The 19593-nt window shown below is 52.0% G+C and overlaps 1 protein-coding gene across 1 annotated transcript in view; it reads right to left on the bottom strand.

Moving 5' to 3' along the window:
• Positions 1–406: 406 nt before the first annotated feature.
• Positions 407–19593, bottom strand: part of Igfn1 (immunoglobulin like and fibronectin type III domain containing 1) — a 29429-nt gene continuing 10242 nt past the window's right edge. The window contains exons 10-24 of the mRNA XM_023567090.2: positions 18449–18617; positions 17260–17532; positions 12006–16412; positions 11411–11535; positions 10596–10737; positions 10027–10326; positions 9146–9445; positions 8464–8637; positions 7558–7686; positions 5881–6183; positions 4976–5064; positions 4241–4436; positions 3045–3344; positions 1998–2324; positions 407–896 (exon numbers count right to left, since the gene is read on the bottom strand). Coding sequence (XP_023422858.1) covers positions 883–896; positions 1998–2324; positions 3045–3344; positions 4241–4436; positions 4976–5064; positions 5881–6183; positions 7558–7686; positions 8464–8637; positions 9146–9445; positions 10027–10326; positions 10596–10737; positions 11411–11535; positions 12006–16412; positions 17260–17532; positions 18449–18617 — 7248 coding nt within the window. The 3' untranslated portion in view covers positions 407–882. The remainder of the gene's footprint in view (positions 897–1997; positions 2325–3044; positions 3345–4240; positions 4437–4975; positions 5065–5880; positions 6184–7557; positions 7687–8463; positions 8638–9145; positions 9446–10026; positions 10327–10595; positions 10738–11410; positions 11536–12005; positions 16413–17259; positions 17533–18448; positions 18618–19593) is intronic.

Below are 19593 nucleotides of genomic sequence, written 5' to 3' on the forward strand. Positions count from 1 at the left end.
CCCAGGCTGTTCCTGGATCCAGGAGGACAGGTGCAGAGCATCCTAGGCAACCAGCCCTGTGTTTTCTAGACCTGCAAGACCTGGGGAAGCCTCTAGCCCTGCTGCTGCAAGGACAATGACACTTAGGAGGCAGGAGCCAGGATGAGGAGAGGCCTCTGTCACACTGAGCCTCTAACTTTTCTTAGCTTCCTGCTTTGCAATCTGCTGTGTGGCCTGGCCTGCAGAAGGTCTGATTCTGATTCCATTCTTTGCTCAGAGCTCACTCAGCCTCTCAACAGAAACTTGGTATGAAAGAAAAAAATCTTTCTTTGAGATTTCACCCCCAATATATCAAGCCTGAATTAATCTACAAAGGATTTGCCTTTTCTTAGTCTGATGCTTTAATAAAGGCAAATACAGAGAGAGAAGCCCCCCCCCCCCCGCCACACACACATACTTCAAGCCCTTGATGCCAGGTCTTCTGATCTTCTTCACTTTCCCCCACTGTGGTCACAGCTGCTCTGCTGATCTCACCCTCCCTCCAAGGGGCCTAGCAAACAAGAGCCTGATTCCCTCCCACAGATGATTCTGTCCAGATCTCCTGAAGTATAAAATAAAGAAATCCATGTGGTCAGGGCCTAGCAGGGTGCGGTCATCCTGTGCAGTGGCTTAGCTTAGGGCTACCTTGCCCATCCTTCTTCTTCTTCCCCAAGGACTCCATGTCCTCCAGGCAAAGCTTCTCCAGAGGGCCCCTCATTGCTGTCTTCTTGTGCCTCTGGGCACAGCTTCCATCCATGGGGGTTGGCTCCCCAGGCTGGTATCAGTGTCAGGAGTGAAGCTGTAGAGATCTATCATCCATTCCGAGGCCATGGGTCCAGGCAGGGCCATCCCAGCAAGGTGGGCCTAGGAGCTGGGTTCTGCAAGACATGGGATATTCCAGCTGGTCCAGAAAGGGCACCTAGGGGTAGCTGTGCCTCCCACACCTGTCCCATTGTGAAGACAGTACAGCTTGGGGTTAGCTCCGTGGGTTCTATGTCAGTCAGTGGTATGAGCTCAAATCCAGAGCTGCTACAATGCTTCCTGAGTTTGGGCAAAGTCCCTCCACATCCCCTTTAGCAACAGTAACTACCCCCAATTGCTCACTTTTTTCCAGGACTGTTTAGGGAATGATCAAGAAGTATGATGAATGTTTAAATTTTAAATATTAATACAATACCAATGTTCCCCTTACTTCAAACATATTTTCTTCCCACCTTTGGAAGTGGTTCTGGAAATCTAGTTCTGTGAATGTCTTTAGCTGAGCTATCGTGGCTGCCTTAATGCCCTGATTTAATTCAAAACATTTACCTTTCATGATCATTTTGACATTGGGAAGAAGCAAGAGGCCACATGGTGCTAGATCTAGAGAATAAGGTGGGTGAGGAGACACCATAGTATTCTTACAAACCTGTCTTTTTGTGAGCTGGTACTTAACAATCATATTCGCCATCTTTTTTTATCAGCTTATAAAGACACTCATGAAAGAGGAGTTGCAGAACTGCTTCACAAAGGGAAAAGAATGATGGGATAAATTGTTCAAAGTGAGGGAGTATTCTAAGGGGGATCTGTGGGAATGTGTCTCTTATTATAGTAACATTTTTAATTTAACATTCACCATATATTTTGATCAACTCATAATATTTCCTTTACTGAGAAGGAACCCACCAGCTCGGCTTTCTGGCACTAAATGTCTATGTCTGGGAGTGATTTATGACAGATATCCAGAAGAAACCACTCAGCTCCCATGCTGAGGCCTGTGGAAAGCCAGGCCCAGAGCTTGTGTGGGCAGCACATGGCTCCACAGTCAGGAGTAGCTCAGTTCCTTGGCTGTACAAACAGGTACGTCAAGGTGTGACAGCCAGGTTCAACAGCAGGGACTGCTGCTCCCCTGATGCCTGGCAATCCCTCCACAGAAGAGAGGCTGACTGCCCTTGCCCTGCCCCGGCTAGCTCAGCCCACCCCAGGACAGCCACCATTACCTATGACAATGAGGGTGGCAGTGCTGATAGCCTGGCCCAGTGGGTTCTCAGCCACTGCCTTGTACTGGCCTCCATCCTCAGGGGAGACGCTGGGGATGACGAGGGAGCACACACCCAACATGTCAGTGCTGTAGGCTGTCTTGTGTCCTTCCAGGCTCTGGCCATTCTTGAACCAGGTGATGTGGGGCCGGGGTGAGCCCTGAACTGCGCAGGTCATGTGGCACTCACAGCCCTGGGGCACTAGGTGGGTCCGAAGGCCCACCAGGAAGCGGGGCTTCTGGCTCAGATTGAGGTCCCGGTAGCGAGGTGTCTTCACTGTGAACTTGTCTGTGGTGAGTGCCGGACACGGTTAGAAAGCGGGGAAAGCCCTGGCAGGGCCAGTCTAGATACTGGTCCTGCAGAGGCGTTCCCTGACCTCCCACCACATCTCACCTGCACTTTTTGACTGATTGTTTTTATCTTTTTCCTGAAATTCTTTGGGGATTGGGTGGGGGTATAGCCTAATACTTATTCTTTGTGGATCAGTTAGAGCACATAAGAGAATCAAATAGTGTAAGAATAAAAACCAACCGTAATTTCACTACCTATGACTGCGGCCAACACATTGGTGTAGCAACATGTAGATATTTTTGTGTATGAAATCAACTCTGTGATTTTATAGTTTGCTTTTACATCTATTTGGTCGTAAAGTGCACTTTGTCATCATAGGACCTTAACTTCTTTTCCTCTTTTTCCACCACTGCTTCTGAGAAGTCACCCAAAGGCATCCAAGACACCCAGACCCAGGCTCCAAATGTCCCCCCAGTGGGTGTGGAACCCACCCTGAGTTTGGATGCAGAGGACATCAGTAGAGGTGGGATCAGGCAGGACATGAGAAGCTGAGCAAAGGCTCTGTCTGGGCTCATGTCCAGGTGGTCCTTTGGATGGGCCCTAAGCCATCTCTGCCATTGCTACTGCTCAGTCCCCCACTGCATGCTCATCTCTAGGGGTCACGGCTGCCCCACAGAGGGGAGCCAGCTAACGCCTTCCTCCCCAGGAGACACTCACCTCGCTGTCGAAGGAGGCACCAAGGCTGGGTGGTGTCTGATGGCCTGCTGGCACCCAGCTCACTCTTGGCCACCACCCGGAAGTGGTACTCACGGCCAGGGAGGACACCCAGGAGAGTGAAGCGGTTGGTGTGGACACGGTCAGCCACCTCCTGCCAGGAGCCATGTGACGAGGAACGCATCAGCACTGTGTAGTGCAAGGGGATGCCCTGGGCCTCATCCGGAGAGGGCTCCCACTGGACTGTCACTGTCCCAGGCACATTTTCCTGCAGGTGGATGGGCCCAGGGGCCTGTGGCCATCCTGTGGGAGACAGGACAAGGAGAAGCTATGCAGTAGGGAACAGAGAAGGCCCCCACCATGGTCCTCCTCACCCAGGTCCTTAAGTCTTCTCAGAAACCAAGGTCTTGGGCATTACAGTCTTTCCAGGCAGGTAACTGGGGCAGGGAGATCCCAGTTGGCCATACAGTTATCTTTAGAGGGTAGAAAACCTCTTACAAGATAATAATGCTTTAGGTTTGTTTTCTTTTTCTTTTTTCTTTTTTCCCATACTGAGGGTTAAACCTAGGACCTTCCTACGGAGCTATCACCCCGGCCCTTTTATATATATATATATATATATATATATATATATATATATATATTTGGGGTTTTTTTTGAGACAGGGTTTTGCTAAGTCACTAAATTGCCCTCACTGGGCTTGAGCTTGTGATCCTCCTGCCTCAGCCTCCCAGAGTGCTAAGATAACAGGCATGTACCACAGGCTCTAAAAGAATATTTTAATTCAATTGAATTTATTATAGGCAAAAAGACACAATATGGGCAGAGATAGAGGCTTTCAAAAACCAATTACAGGGACCCTTGGGCCTTTCCTTCCTTTTTGGCCTATCTTTCTTTTTCTTTCATTTCTCTTTTCTTTCTTTTCTCTCCCTCCCCTCACTCTGTCCTTCATTCCTCCCTTTCTTCCTTCATTTCTTTCTGTTTTGTGCTGGGGTCAAGCCCAGGGACTTGAGCACACCGGCGGTGCTCTAGCAGCCCCCTTTCTCCCCTCTACCTCCAAGCACAAGGGGAGCATGGCTGCTGGGTCAGCCTGATGCTCAGGCCTGCTGGCTTGAGCTGAGGCCTGTGTCCAGGCTGGCGGTCACCTCCGTGCTTGGCAAGTGTCTGCAGTCCAGAGCTCAGAGCCTCGCCGGCCTCACCTGCCACCCTGACAAGGAAACTGTAGGTGAACTCCTTGCCCTGAGGGTCCCTCAGCACCACGGCATAGCGGCCGCTGTCTGCGAGGCTGGCTGCAGGAATCAGAAGCTGGGTGATGCCATCCTTGGTGGTGGTTACACTTCTTTTGGGCAAGGGCAGGCCATCTTTCAGCCAGGTCACCTCGGGCATGGGGGCAGCCTGGGAAGAAAGGGGCAGAAGAAGTTGGATGAGGGAATTTTGTGGAAGTGACTGCACTGAAGTTGGGGTTGAGGGTAGATGTGGGGAGAAGAAAGAACACTGCAGGAAGGAAATTCCTGAGTACAGACACGGAGATGGCAAGTGCCTGCTCGGGAGCAGGCTGGTGATGAGGTAGTGGCCAAGTGGGGAGAGCATGGAGGGTGGGGATAATAGAGGTTGGTGGGAAAGAACCAGAAGCTGGATGGGTAAGTTACATTCTGAACCCTCATCCCGATTTCCAAAGATAGGTGGGAAAAAGTGGAAACTGCGGTTTGGAGGTGCAGTACCGGGAGCTACCACTAGGAGGTGATGCGTACTGAGGACGGAGAGCCAAATGGCTGCCCATGAGCCTGGCATACACTGTGCCTTCCAAGAGGACACTCCTTTCTTCCTTATATCTGGCCTGTCAGCTCCAAAAAAGAACAAGGAAGAAAAGAGGACCCAGGCTACTCTTGGCCACACTGGGCTCCCCTCCCCCACAAGCTTCTGGGTCCACTCACTTCAAAGGAGACAGGCACACGAAGGGTGTCCCCCACTCTGACTGTCAGGGAGTCCTTTGTGCTGGAGTCCATGAGGAACTTAGGACAGACTGGAACACACAAGACGGCCGGTCACCCCTCACTGTCCCAGGTTACCATTGGGGCAGAGGGAAGGGGTGGCGGACTGTGGCTGAAATCACGTGGGCTGGGTCAGGAGCTGGCGGGCATGCTGGCAGGAGAGGGACAGGAGCAGAGGCCAGGCTTGGGCTGGAATGAGGAAGAAGGTGACCAGCAGCCCAGCTCTTCTGTTCTGCAGATGAGATAATTACCAGTGGCAGACAGGAAGTGCCTGACTTGCCTGGGGACGCATTCAGTTAGGTTACCGACAGCCACCTGGAGGACATGCTGAGATTTCAGATACTGGGCAATGTGTGTTTTCCCACTGTACTTATCTCCTTATTGTCACAGAGATAGCTGTGGGATGGCCTTGTGTCAGCTTAGGTCAAAGACCATTCAGCAGCTTCTAGCAATGAAGGCCTGAAGGGAAAAGCAGTCCACCTTCTATGTGGGACCAGCACTGACAGAGCTGTACAGCACTAATGACTTGGAGTCACCCCTTTAAATCCTGGCTCTGCCTCTTACCCCCAGTGAGATGGTGGACAAAGCACCTTAAATCTCAGTTTCCTTCTCTGTCAACTGGGAACCAAAAAAATTAACTTGTAAGATAGATGTAGACTGTAAAGAATACGTTCTAAAAAGAGCCTTCTCAGTCCAGCACCCAGCATGAGAGCTATGCTTAGTTCCTTAAGCTGGAGATGGGGTGGAGGGAGGGAATTGAGGTCTTGACATGCCAAGTGCACGGTGGTAGATCAGGACTCTTTCAGAAAGGCCACAGCACTTGCAGTGGGGCAAGGGGGCACACTCACCAGTGGGAGGCGTGGCGTGCACTACTGTGTCCAAGGCCTTGGGCTGGCTGCATCCCTCATCATTGACTGCTGTCACCCGCACAAAATAGCCCTCTTGGGGCCGGAGCCCCTTGGCTGTGAAGGTGGTGCCTGACACCATGCCTGCATGGCATGGGCTCCACTGGAGACTGTCAGAGCCACACAGCTCCACCAGGTACCCCTGGGCATCATCCCCGTCCTGGGGATCCGGCCCCATCCAGCTGAGGGTGATGCTGGTGTTTGACGTGTCTGTGACCCGGAGATCCTGCACAGGCCCTGGGGATCCTGGCCAAGCACCAAGAGAATGTCACAAATGGCATCAGCCCTCCTGAGGGAGGCCAATCATCAGTCTTCCCACAGGAGGCAGAATTCCTCTCCTTTAGCAGTTCCTGATACGCAACCAAACTCTTCTTCCTGCCGGTATTGCGCCTCAGCTATTCACACACAGATCCCAAGCCACCTCCTCCAGGAAGCCTCCCCCCCAGCCCCCATTATTCCACTCCACTAACTTGCTCACCCCCTTCCCCTAAGCATCCTTTGTAATTCTTGAAAACTGGCATATTAGTTGATGACCTCTTAGGCTTCTTTATCCCCTCTAGAAGACTAGAATTCTTTGTATTCTGAACTGTAAACTCTTTGTGGAGACTGCATCTGGAGCACTGAGTGAAGACTCTTAGTTCTTCATCTGTCCAGTGAGGATAGTAATACCTTACATATGCATAGGGGTTTTAGAACAAGCAAAAGGCACAATGTGATGAGTGGGAAAGGCCTTTGGAAATCACATAGCAGCCTGGAGCTCCGACTCTGAAGCCCAGCAGCAGTTGGATACATCTGGGGAGCTCAACAGTCCTGGTACCCAAAGACCAGCTGCAGAGAGATTCAGATTCTGGGGTGTAGCAAGGCACCAGCATTTGTACAGGAGCTCCTCCGAGATTTCTAAATATGTGATGAAGTTTGAAAACTGCAGGCCTAGAGCAGCACTCCTCAACTCTGCATTTGTTTTGTTTGGCTTGGTCTGTGTTGAGGTAACATCTTGCAGTATAACCCGAGCTAGCCTCAAACTCTCCATCCTTTTGGTTCAGCCTCCTGAGTGCTGGGATTGCAGGCATGTGCCACTGTCCCCAGTCCTCTGTGCTGTGTCTGTCGTCCTGAGAACATTTACTTGGCACCTCTCCGATGTTCTGAGAGCACTGATAGGGAAATGGCTCTAGACCATCAGTTTCTCAAGAGCACAGAACAGGCTTAGTGGACTGAGATCCTGGCACGATGTGGGCCATCTAGTGGGTGATGAGCAACATTCACTGGGTAGAGAACCTGCCTCCTAAGGGTGATACTGCCCTACTGGAGTGGTAGATAGTTAAAAGACCGGGACAAGTGCCACTTGAGGACTAATCTTCCCAGAGGCCCAGCGTGACATAATCTTAGGAAGGAGTCCTCTAATTCCCACTGCCTGGCCTCTGGGCCGTTTGATTTTTGGTTTGGAGCCCCCAAGTTACATCTCTCCCCAGCGGCTGCTCTATCTTTACCCTCCAGCTTTCCTAAGCATTTCCTTCAGGACTGCCCCTGAACTGTGACCTTCTGTCCTGTCCCACCTGGTTTCAGACTTACCTCATCCTTACCACCCACCCCATCCCCATCCTGGGTTAGTGCCCTACTTACTCATGGGGTCCCGGGCAAAGACAGCATCCGATGGGGGCCCAGGCTCTCCAGGGCCTGAGGGAGCCACCGCTGTGACCCGGAACTGATACTGACAGCCCTGCCGCACGTCTGTTATGGTGCATCTCCTTTCTGTGAAGAATCCACTTTCATCAGTCCTGCCCTCAGTAGGGCAGGCATTGGGGAGATACCTTGGTACCTCTGAGAAGAAATCCAAGCTCAGGGTCCTAACAAGCCCCTCCCTCATGCACCAGAATATTCTTTTTTAAAAATGGATGTAGAATGTTTAGCAGCATCCCTGACCTTTTTGCACTAGATTCTGAGTGTCTATTCCCCATTCACTTGTGACAAACAAAATTAGCTCAAAATGTTGTCAAATGTCCCGTTATGGTTTAAATATAAAATGTCCCCCAAAGATTCACATATTGAGGCCTTGTATTGAGGGATTAATCCACTGATGAGTTCATAGTGGACTGGGACTCAGTTGGAGCATGTAGGTCACAGGAGTGTACCTTTGAAGAGTGCATCCTGTTCTTAGCCCCTTTTCTCTGGATCTCTTGCTCCTTCTCTGTTTCCTGACTGCCATAAAGTGAGCAGATTTCTTCCACAATGCCCTTCTACCATATTGTTTCTGCCTTGGAACTAGCTGACCATGGACTGAACCTCTGAAGCTGTGAGCCAAAATAAAGCTTTCTTCTTTTAAACTTGCATATGACAAGTATTTTGTCCTAGCAACAAGCAACTGACAAACACATCCTCTTTGAGGACAAAACCACACCAGATGAGACCCACTTTGTTAGACCAATCAGCCTGATAATACCAAAAGATTTTGGTACTAGGAGGGGTCTAAGGCACTAAGGCATCTTGGAACCAGGAGCACAAGAACATCTGCTGCCCAGGTCTGCTTACCAGACATGAGCTGGTCATTCACAGCTGTCCAGGTGTTGCTCCCCTTCTTGCACTTCTCAATCAGGTAACCCAGGATGTGGGCACTGCCACGGCCATGAGGTGCTGCCCATGTTATAGTGATGCCCTGGCTAGAAGCTGACAAAATGGTTGGGGCAGAAGGGGGCCCTGGGAGAGCTGGGGACAGAGAAAGAGGTGGTTAGACAGAGGCTGAAGATAGGTGCCAGTCCATGGGGAGGTTCTGGGTAGAAGCCATGGGGTCAGGGCCACCCACTGCCTTTTGAAGCTATTAACAGGGCTGAGACAGCTAGTCTGGGGCACTGTTCTGGCTCTGTAATGGTAGGAATGATGGGACAGAGAATTCATTTTGACCTTATATTTTAGAGTCAGTCCTGAAGGCTCCAGTGTCCTGATAGAAGGTTCCAGACTAGGGACATCTAACAGACAAAGACGCTGGCCATCAGCAGCATCCTGAGAGAGTGGGCTTTCGGTGCCTATTGCCAAGACTCTATAAATCTCAGATCCTGACCTGCTATCAGATCCCTAATAAATCTGAAGTAGGAGTCCTCAAGATCCCCTGACACAAGCTGATGATCCTCAGGGCACAGGGCAGAGCTGCCTGTCTTTGGGCACAGTGGGGAGCCAGAGAGTATACCCCAACCCCAGTCCCAGCCATTTCTCTCACCATCAGGAGCCACCAGCACCTCCTCAGACTCCAGAGCCTCCCCAGGCCCCTCCGAGGTCACAGCCCGCACGCGGTAAGTGTACTTTTTGCCTTGCTCCACACCGCTGTCTGTGAAGGTAGTGCTGTCTGGGGGAGACTCGCCCACCTTCAGCCAAGTGCTCCTGCCAGCCTGTCGCCTCTCCACCATATAGTGCTCCACGGCCCGGCCCCCATCTTCCCTTGGGGATCTCCAGGAGAGGCAAATGCCAGCCCTGTGGCAATCCTGCACCTCCAGGGGGCCCTGTGGGGCCTGAGGCTTGTCTGGGGACCCACCAGGAGGAGCAGGAAGAAAAGCAGGTCAGAGAAGCTAGAGAAGAATGGTCCCCACCCCTGCCCATCAGCAGATAAGGCTGCAATGGGGAGTACTTCCCAAGTGACCCAGAGAGCTTCCCAGGTTACCCAGAGGCATAGATAGCTCCTGGCATAAACAGCTGTCCTTGTCCTCCGTCTCTCCACACAGCCAGGGAGGAACCATGGAACACCCCAGCCTGTGCCCTGCCCCATTGTTCAGTGGCCAGAATGGGCATCTGCTCAGACCTCTGTGCAGAGGCACCACTGGAGCTGGGGGCCACTGTCCCACCTGACAACTTCCCTAGGGCCAGTGTGTTAGGGCTCACAGAAGCTGGAGTCCAGCCCTTGTGTATCCCAACTCCTTCTCCCTACCCAGTCTAGGGAAGGGAGAGGATAAGTGAGTGGGGCGTTGGATCTTAAATAGCATTTAAATAATGGTCAAGCTGACAGAGACCTCACTCAGATCTCAGATGGGGCCCTGGGAAGGGGAGGAACGACCTGGGAACATGGGAACTCTAGGGTCTCAGTTGGTGAGAACCTGGAGCTGGCACCTATGACTTGCAGAGTGACATCAGCCTGCACAGAGCCTCCCTCGCTCCTCAGTGTCACGCTGTACTGGCCACTGTCTTTCCTGGAGGTGCTAGGGAGACACAGCCTGGTGTAGCCATCTCCCAGGGCCACCTGAGCCCCTCTGTGGCTGCTGCCCAGCACTTCAGCCCCATCCTTCCTCCAGGAAGCCTGAGCAGGGAGGCGACTCTGGAAGGGGATCTTCACTGTTACTGGTTGCCCAGCCTTGACCACCAGTGGCTCCTTCAGTTTCTCTGTCACATCTGGAGATATGGTGGGGGGATCTAGAGAAAAAACAGAGCAAGAGGGTAAAGGAAGACCATGCACAAGGCCCCTGGGGAGCACAGAAAGAGCCAGAAGGATGGTTGGGCTCAGAGTAAGGAACCCCTTACCCCAACCACCTGAGCAAGGGAAATGGCTTTGTCTGTAGCAGGAGGGACCAAGGATTTCCTGACAAGGAAAGAGGTCAGACAGCTACACATCAGGGACTTTCAAATGGAGTGTATCAGCCGATGCAGAGAATATAGGACAGGGGAGGGCAGGGCCTCCTTACCATGAACAGTCAGGGTGGCCTCACTCTGTTGGTTGCCTGCTACAAATGTGTACTTCCCAGCCTGGGCTGCTTGCACGTGGGCAATCCGGAGTCTGTGCACAAGTCCGTCTTGCTCTAAGATGACGCCATCCTGGGAGGAGAGCTGGAGACAAAGGCCACAGTGGAGATGGTCATTTCCACCCTCACCTTGCTGCTCTAGCTGCTAACTAAGTCCTCTGGTGGAGCAATTGCTAGACCCCTTAGAGCTGCATGGAAGGGATGCTTATCATACACTGGCAGGGCTGACACTGTGTGTGCCTAGTATCTCATTTAACTGTCACAACAACCTCGTGTGGTAGTTACTACTTTAGTTCCATCTTATAGCTGAAGACCTTATCCAAGGTCAGCCAAGTGGTGGCAGTAGAACTGAGTCTGGAGCCAGATGACGCTGATGACATGGCCAGTGCTCTGAAATACTGTGCTGTGTCTCTTCCTGACATAAACGCTATAATGGCGTCAGCCAGTCTGCCTGGTTTGTACAAGGTCTTGAAAAATGGGAAGAATTCAGCAGAGGTGGCTATGGAACAGGTATTTTAGATGGTAGAATAAAGATGGGTCAAGGAAGGAAGTAATAGGACGAGCATTCATTTAAACATCTTTTTAAACACACTAAATTGCTGGCTACTTAAACTTCCCTTTAGTAAAATGTAGGTTGGATCATCAATGAAGAATAAAGTCTTCTTTGTGACGCCTCTACCATGTACTTCCTTTGGCTTTGTTGCTATTACCACAACCCCACCCCATCAACCCCAGGGAAGATGTGAGGAGGCCAGTACCTTGACTCCATCCTTAAACCAGGCGCCGGGTCCCAGGTCCCTGGTGATGGTACAGGAAAGCACGGCAGCCTCACCCTGCTGCACTTCCATGTCAGCCAGGCCTTGAGAGAAGTGGCCTGTGTGTCCTGGAGAGACACAGACAGTCCTCAAGGGCCAGCCTCCCAGGCCATGGCCTGCACTGAACCCTGGAGGTAACCATGGTCCTGCCAACTGGGCTCAACCAATGCCAGCAAAGCCAAGCTTCCCATTTTTCAAAGCAGGACTGTGGCTAATGCAGGAGATCTGGGGGTTTAAGGTACATGAAGAGGCCCCCAAGACACACAGCTGGGAGGTCTGGGTCACCCACACAGAGTTAAGCCAACAATTCTGTTACTTTGGACATAGTTTCAAGACCTCTGAGCCTCACGCAGCCAGGATCCTGCATGCAAAGGAGGAAAAGGCTGCTTCCTGAACCTGCAAAAGGTTGAAACTGGGCAGCTGATAGGGACAAACTCCCAGGGCTGGAGGTGGAATGGTGACTGACCCAGGCACCCCAGTGGCTAAGGAGCTCCCCTTGGCTCCACCCCATGGAAGCAGCCCAGCTGGGAAGACCTACCTTGGGCCTCCGTGGAGGAACTGCCAGTGCTGGCCTTGTATCTGGATCTGGGGCTCTGAGTGGCATCCCGCCCCTCATCACAGACATCCGACTTGCCCTCTTTGGCACCTCTCCTGCTGCCAAGATGCCTGGGGGACCCCCGGCTCCCGTCTTCACTCCAAGTCTCCCCCAGGTACCCTTCATCTTCACTGCCAGGCTTCCGCCTCATGCCTCTGGCCTCATCTGCATCCCTTCTCTTTGCTGGTCCAACCTCAGACCCTGATTGTCCCTGATACCTGCTCCTGCGGGGATCAGACCTTTGGCCTGACCTGCCAAACTCTTCTGTCTCTTGCCTTCCATACTCCTTTAGGCCCCCAGGACCTTGGGCCCTGTCATTCTTGCCCTCTAGGAACCCCTGCTCCTCAAATCGCCCCTTTTCTCTGGAATGATAACCAGGGCCCTGGATCCCTCCCAATCTATCTTTAGAGACTTTTCTGCCAGAGGAAACATCTAAGCCATTCCAGGTTTCCTGGGGTCCTGACTCCACAGGTTTTGGGGTGAGACCATCCTTTGACTCAGTGAAATTCTCCTTTCCCAGGACATCTGAGTCCTCTGCACCAGTAGACCTTCCTCTCCTGGGACCTGAACCTCCGCTGTCCTGGGACCATGGACCTGGACATTCACCAGCAGCCTCTTGACCTGGCAAAAATTCCCTGCCTTTAGAGCCCCCTGGTCTCCTGTGGGCTTTCCTGGTACTGGCATCATTCTCTTGCAGAGAACTGGAAGTCTGGGAGCCTGAAGGTTTGTTTCCAGCACCCATGCTGCCTTGGCCACTCCCCTCGTCTTCCCAGCCTGGGGCCCAAGCATGGCTCCCCTCTTGCTCATTGGCTGGCCCTGATGGTGACTTGCCCCTTCCCTGAGGCACAGAACTGCTGCACACACTCTGTCCTTTCCCTGATGATCTCCTAGAACCTGCTCCCATCCCTCTGCTTCCTGGCACTGAGTCCACACTTCCCTGAGCTGCTGCTCCTCCCTGGTCAGCAAATCTAACCTTGTCTGTTGTCCCTGAGCCTACTTCCCAAAAGTCCTGTTTGTGTCCAGACTCCTGAGCAGCAGTACCTGTCTGGGTCTCATCCTTCACTGCCCATGTCTCATCAAGAAACCTGGAAGCTCCCATCCTCCCTGCTTCATCGGCAGACTCACCCTCCCCACTAGAAGCTCCTCTCCACTGGGAGCTCCTCCCAGGACCATGGTGCCCTTCTCTGACACCCAATTTCCCCTTGGAATCAACAGTCCCCAAGGAATCAGAGATTCCTGAGGTTTCATAGCCCCCAAGACCTTTTTTGGAACCCCATCCTTCTGACCCTTCAAGTGCCCCTGGGCACTTGAGGCTGTCCATATGTGCTGCACCAACCTTATGAGGCATTCCAGCCATCCCAGAGCCTACTCCAAGACCTGTCCCATTGGCGAGCTCCATTCCTCTGCTTCTCTCTGAACCTGGCTTAGAGCTTCTGCCACCCTCAGGTTCTGACCCACACTCCATGGCTTCATGGCCCATTCCAGTGAGTGATCCTGATACTCCAGACCTCCCAGAGTCACCTCCATAGCACATCTCACCTTCCGACCCCTTTTCTCTAGATCTGCCCAATCTTCCCTTGAAACCAACTTCATTTTGCAAACCCATTTCCCCAGTTTCTCCAAAACCATCCCTAAAAGCTGCCTCACTTTCTAATGGAATCTTCTCAGAAGCTCCTGGAACATTTTTATAACCTGCCTCGCCTCCTGATCCCCTTTCCCCAGAAGCCCCAATAGCATTCCTGTAACCTGTATCATTCTCAGGTCCCATTCCTCTGAGTTGTCCAGAGCCATCTCTGTAGCCTGCCCCATCTCTTGGCTGTGTTTTCCCAGGCCCGAGTCCTCGTGGCCCTTCTCCATAAGCTCTTCTCTCCCCAGTTCCAAGAGGCTCTGGAATTTCAGATCCATCCCCATACCTCAGCATACGGCCAGACCCCTCAGCCCACTGGCTGTTAGAAGAGGTCCCAGCATGAGGCCCTAGGGCTTCCCACTGCTGGCTATTGTCCCCATACTCAGCTGTAGCTCCAGTGGCCCTTGTCTCACCTCCATCACCATCTTTGCCTCCTGCCCTCAGAGACCCTGGCTCTGTGGCTCTTGGGCCCCTAATGCCATTTTCATAGCCACCTTTTCCAAAGGTCCCCAGAGCTCCTGTGGCTCTGAAGCCCCTAGAATCTCCACTCTGACCCTGAGGCCTTATTCTTGCAGAACCCCCTCCTGCTTCTACACGTCCCTCCCCAATAGTCTGTGCTGTTCCAGGGGCTTTGAGATCACCTATACCCACAGACCCTCCTGTCTTAGGGCCCCCTAAGCCATCAAAACAGTGCTCTCCTTCAGGGCCTGTTTGCTTCTGGCTCCTCGATGGACCCCAATCCCAGGCTTTATCTTTGGATAGCCCACTGGGGCTCCCCAAACCATTTCTGAGACTGGTGGTTCTTCCAGACCCACTTCCAGCAGGACCACGGTGACCTTTGTTTCCATACCACATTCCCCCAGGCACCTGTGAGTCATGTGCGTAAGCATGCTCTTCCTCAGACTCTGTTCCAACAGGTGCCCCAGAGACAACACTATACCCAGCACCATGACCAGACCCCATTTTCCCCAGCACCTCTGTGCCATCACTATAAGCAACTCCAATTCCAGGACCTAGTTCTCCAGAATACCCTGAACTGTCCTCATACCTAGATTCCACTTTTCTCGGGCCTTCTAAGCCATCGTTGAAGCCCATCTCTTCTCTGGGTCCTTCCCTGATGCTTCCTGACCCATTCCAGAAATCCGGGCTGGGTCCTACTGCCCCTGGCTCTCTTAATCCTTTGGTGTTTCCTTGCGTTCTTCCATATTTCTGAGTACCCTCACCTGGAACCCTAACCAGCTTGTGACTTCTGGCATCTCCGGCCCGACCAGGCTCCATCAACTCAGCTGCCTGGGTCCCATTTCCTCCTCTACCACTGGGCCCCCGAACTGCAGGCCCGGGGTAGGTCCTGGTCTTTCTAACATGGGACCATGTATCATCTTGAGGATCTGGGCTCTCAGACTCTATTCTGCCAGGCTCCCCTGCTCCCTTCTGCCCTGATGTCCAGCCCTGGGGAAACTGGAGACTTCTGGATTCACCCTCTGTTCTACCTAAGGCCCCAGCTGTGAACTGGCCATTGCTTCCCTGAAGTTCTTGTTGGTCACCTTCCCAGTCCCTGGCATCTCCGAGGCCCCCTGGGCCAGTTTTATAGCTCCTTCTTCTAACTTCAGTCTTCCCAGACCCTAGGTCATCTGTGCCCTGCAGTGAGTCCTCAGCTCCGGTCTCAGGACTCCTGTCCCCTGGGATAAACTTCTCACCTCTGGTTAGGGAGGGTTCCTGAAGGTACTTGTCTCTAGGTGTCTGTCCTGAATATTCCCCTGGCCCCCAGGAGCCCCTGGCTTCCTCAGGACCAGCATCTCCATCTCTCTGAGAGCTCCAGGACTCAGGACCCATGCCTGCCTTGAAGCTGGAACCTCCTCCTCCTCTGGGAAACTTCAGGATATCAGAACTTCCTATGCCACTGCTCTCTCCAGCTTCCTCTACACCAGTGCCTCCAGCCCATGCTCCCCCTGCTGCTCCCCTCCCCCTTCCCCTGCTTGGGCTGTCTCTTCTCTCCATCTCATTCAGATGATTGCCTTGTAGAATCCTTCCTGTCCCCTCCTCTTTTGGCCAAGATCTCTCAGGATCAAACTGGTATCCCCACTGGGCCCTCTTCCCTGTTCCAGGTTGCACTTGAGCATCCCAGAGTTGTTTCTGGCCATGTATGTCCAGTTGACTGTCACTGTCCTTTCTGGGATCCCTTCCTTCCCTGCTACTCCCCAGTCTTCCAGCTTGAGGATGACTGGACCCAGCCTCCCAGCTTCCTTCTGTCCCCCAGCTTCTGTCCCCATGACCTTCTCTGCCACAGCCTTGATATTCTCTTTCCTTGAAGCCCAAGCCTGATTCTGGGCCTTCTCTCTGCAAATGAGACCTCCCTAAGAGGCTCTTATCCCAGTCTTCTTCTAGGTAAGGCTGATTTTCTCTTGAAAGAATGGCTCTGTTCCTCTCTGCTTCTAGAAAGTCCTTTCTCTCCTGCCCAGGGATCCAGGCTGAGTCAGCTTCCCCCTCACCCTCTATCAAGGAGTAGTCATGCCTGCCAGGGCCACCACAGTCTGGGCCCATAGTGAGCTGGAGCCCAGAAGCTGGCTCCAGCCGCTTGAGGGAGCTTCCTGTGGGGCCCTTCTCTCTGGGTTTCCCTCCCTCGCCACTGATGCCCTTGGAGTCTTCTGCATCTGAGGCCTTAGCTCCTTGTGTCTGCAGCTGGCGGTCAGCACTTGTGGTCTGAAGGCCTTTCTCCTTCCCAGCTTCGATGAGGTGTTATTTACGTGGTCAATGCCCCCACAGACAGACAAGAAAAAAGACCAAAACCCCATTAAATCAGGCCAAGGCACCTGCCTGACCAGATAGCTTTACCTGACCCACGGTTTCCCCAGTAGAGAAGCAAGCTGACCCATGGGAAGAAAATCATGATGTTCCAGTGGACTGACAGATAAATCCCATCACTGCTTTCCCCAATCCCACTCTATCTGCTACATGGTTCTTCAGTTTTGGTGGTATATTTGATTTGTTTTTTTCCAATACTAGGAATTGAACCCAGAGGATATTCTGTCACTGAGCTCCATCCTCAGCCTTTTTATCAATTTTGAGGCAGAGTCTCACTAAGTTGTCCAGGCTGGCCTCCAATTTAAGATCCTCCTCTCTCAGTTTCCAAGGTATCTGGGATCACAGGTGTGTGCCACAACATTTGGCTGGTCTTGAGTATCTTGACACATAACTACATAAGCCAAATCATTTACTTACCATATGCAATTGCATAATTTTTAAAAGATCCACTTATCCTACTACCAGCCTGATATTTATAGTTTCCTGGGATCCTATTAACCCAGATCCCAATCCCTAGGGAGGTTTGACAGTGCTTGATGGTCTCAAGTTCTTCCAGAACCCAAGGGCCATTTTCCCCAGAGTACTCCAGGAAGCCTACTAGACCAAATGTATCTGGGAAGTGGGTCAAGTATAGAACTAAGGAGGCTCCTGGGTCTCTCTGAGTAAGGATGTATTCAGCAGCAAATGACTGACCACAGGGAAACCCCACTGTGTCATCCCTGAGGACTTTATGGGGAGCCATGAAAAGCCAAGGGTGTCTCCACTTACCTTCAACCACCAGCCAGGCACTGGAGGCATGGAGTCCTGTGCCCAGCGAATAGAGGCCCCTGTCTGAGAGGCGAGCCCCTCTCACCAGCAGCCGATGGGTGAGCCCATCAGGAGACACAGTCATTTCATATTTGTCACTGAGCCGGAGTGGCTGGTGCTGGAAATACCAGGTAGCGTTGGGACAGGGTTTGGAGAGAGTACATTCAAATATTGCATCTTCCTTCTCCTTACAGTGAGTTTCAGCCAGGGGGACCACAATTCTGGGGGGAATGGCTGCAAGGAAGCAGAAATGAGGCTGTCAGTTTGGCACCATGACAGTGCAAACTCATGCAGTGGGGTTGGGAGTTCAGAAACCCCGGTTTGGATCAGCCTGGCTACAGGCTCCCTGTGTCATCTTGAATGGGTCACTCCCTTATTTGGGGAGTCAGCCATAGAATGAAGAGTTTTAGTGAGGTTGTGGTCACCATGGCCATTTTCAGGTCGGGAATTCCATAACTCTAAACTCAAAAGTTCTATTTAGGAACAGTAGGGTACATGAAAGAAGCCAGTAAATCAAGGACCGGTGCAGAACTCACACCCAGGTCTGGATAACTCCTTTGCCCACATTGATTTCAGGTTTTTCATAGCCCACTCTCTTCTCTCTTGTCAACCTTGATTCAGCCATGTTCTTTATGGTCTATTGACCCCAAACTCTCTTTCCCCAGGCATTTCTAAGTGCCCCCTCAAGCTGTCGTAGTTGATGTGGACACAGACCCTTGTGGGTATGGGGGAGAGTTTACGAAGCAGAAACGGTGGCTCCAAGTTGAGGACAAGGCACAGAAATCTGGGTAGAGTAAGACCTGTGCAAGGTACAGGTGTGGCCAACCTAGGTGGAGATTCTGGTTAGGGAGTGTGAGCCATAAGGCCATGTGTCAGAAGGGAGAGAAGCTACAGCAAGAAGCTGTGGAATTAGTTTAGATCTAATCTGAAAACAACTAGTTGTGGCAGAAGATCTGTGGTCAGGGGCATGACAGTCAATTTCGGCATGACTGTAACCCAGTGGGGCCCAGCTGAGCCCCAACAGAAGGCAGAGTCTGGGTGTGTATCTTTCACCTGGGTTGTCTTTGTGACGGAGCCATGTCACATTTATCCTCTCAATATAGCAGCAGTGGAGCCCCCACACGGAACAGATCTCCCCCTTCACACTCACCAGCAGAGTCCAGTTCTGTGGAGAAGACTACAGCATCCTCCACCTTGACCTGGTAAAGGCCAGCATCCTCTGGTTGCAGGTCCAGGATCTGGAAGCAGTACCGTTTCCCCAGCCGCCGAAGACAGTGCTTGGTCTGGTTATTGGAGCCATAGGGGATCATCTCACCATCCTGAGGTCAGCAGAGGAAAAGGGGTTCTTAGGGTTCCATTGGTCCCCAAAGCCTATTGCCCCATCTCTACTCTGGTTGCAGCCATCAGTTTTCTCTGTTTGGCCCAGGCCACACAATGGTACAGGAGCCATAAGAGCAGAGAGGGGCAAGGCAGAGAGCAGAACCTGGCAGAGATGGGTGGGAATACATGTTCCAGGCATGTCCATGCCTCTTACCACACAGCAGAACATCCCATGGTATGCCAAGTGTTACACCAAGTGTTATGCTAAGAGGCACCTGGGGTTGTTGATCCAGCTTAGGCAGGGAGGACAGTTACTGCCCAAATAGCCCTATCATATTATCAGGGGAGGAAGAAAGGACACTCATGTCCCTTGGGGCCCCAGCTCCTTCATTCACCAAAGGAAAATCTCAGAGAATATATTTAAGGTTCCACAAGATCCAGTAATTTATACACATACCCACTTTCACTAAGTCCTACACAGATTCACTATTTGCTAAATATTAACAATAGCTAATGCTTTGCAAATGCCCACAGAGTGTTGGGCATAGCTAAATAAAACGAAAACCCCTGCCCTTAGGGGGCTAAAATCTTATGACAAATTATAATCACTATAAACAAGCAATTTGTGTTTTAAAACATAGTACTATGAAAAAAGGGTAAAGGATCAGGTGTGCTGAGGCAGAGCGAGGGGAACACAGCAGAATCACATGGGGCCATCCAGGGTGGCATCACTGAGGGTGAGGGAATTGCCCTGTGGGTGCCGGGGAAGACTGTGTCAGGCCCAGGGAGCAGCTAGAGCAAAGAGGTGAGTGAGGCCAGAGCAGAAGGAGTAGAGGAACCAGGGGACGAGGAGGTGGGGTAAGGAGAGAGGGGAGGGGAGGAGCAACTCCTGCCTGATCTCACTTGCATTTTAACACACCGGGAGACAGCTCCATGTTACCTGCACTTCATAAATGAAGAAACTGAGGCGCTGGG

The sequence above is a fragment of the Cavia porcellus genome, unplaced genomic scaffold (assembly GCF_034190915.1).
Source record: "Cavia porcellus strain 051 isolate PalLab524CR breed Dunkin Hartley unplaced genomic scaffold, mCavPor4.1 scaffold_29, whole genome shotgun sequence".
NCBI lineage: Eukaryota > Metazoa > Chordata > Mammalia > Rodentia > Caviidae > Cavia > Cavia porcellus.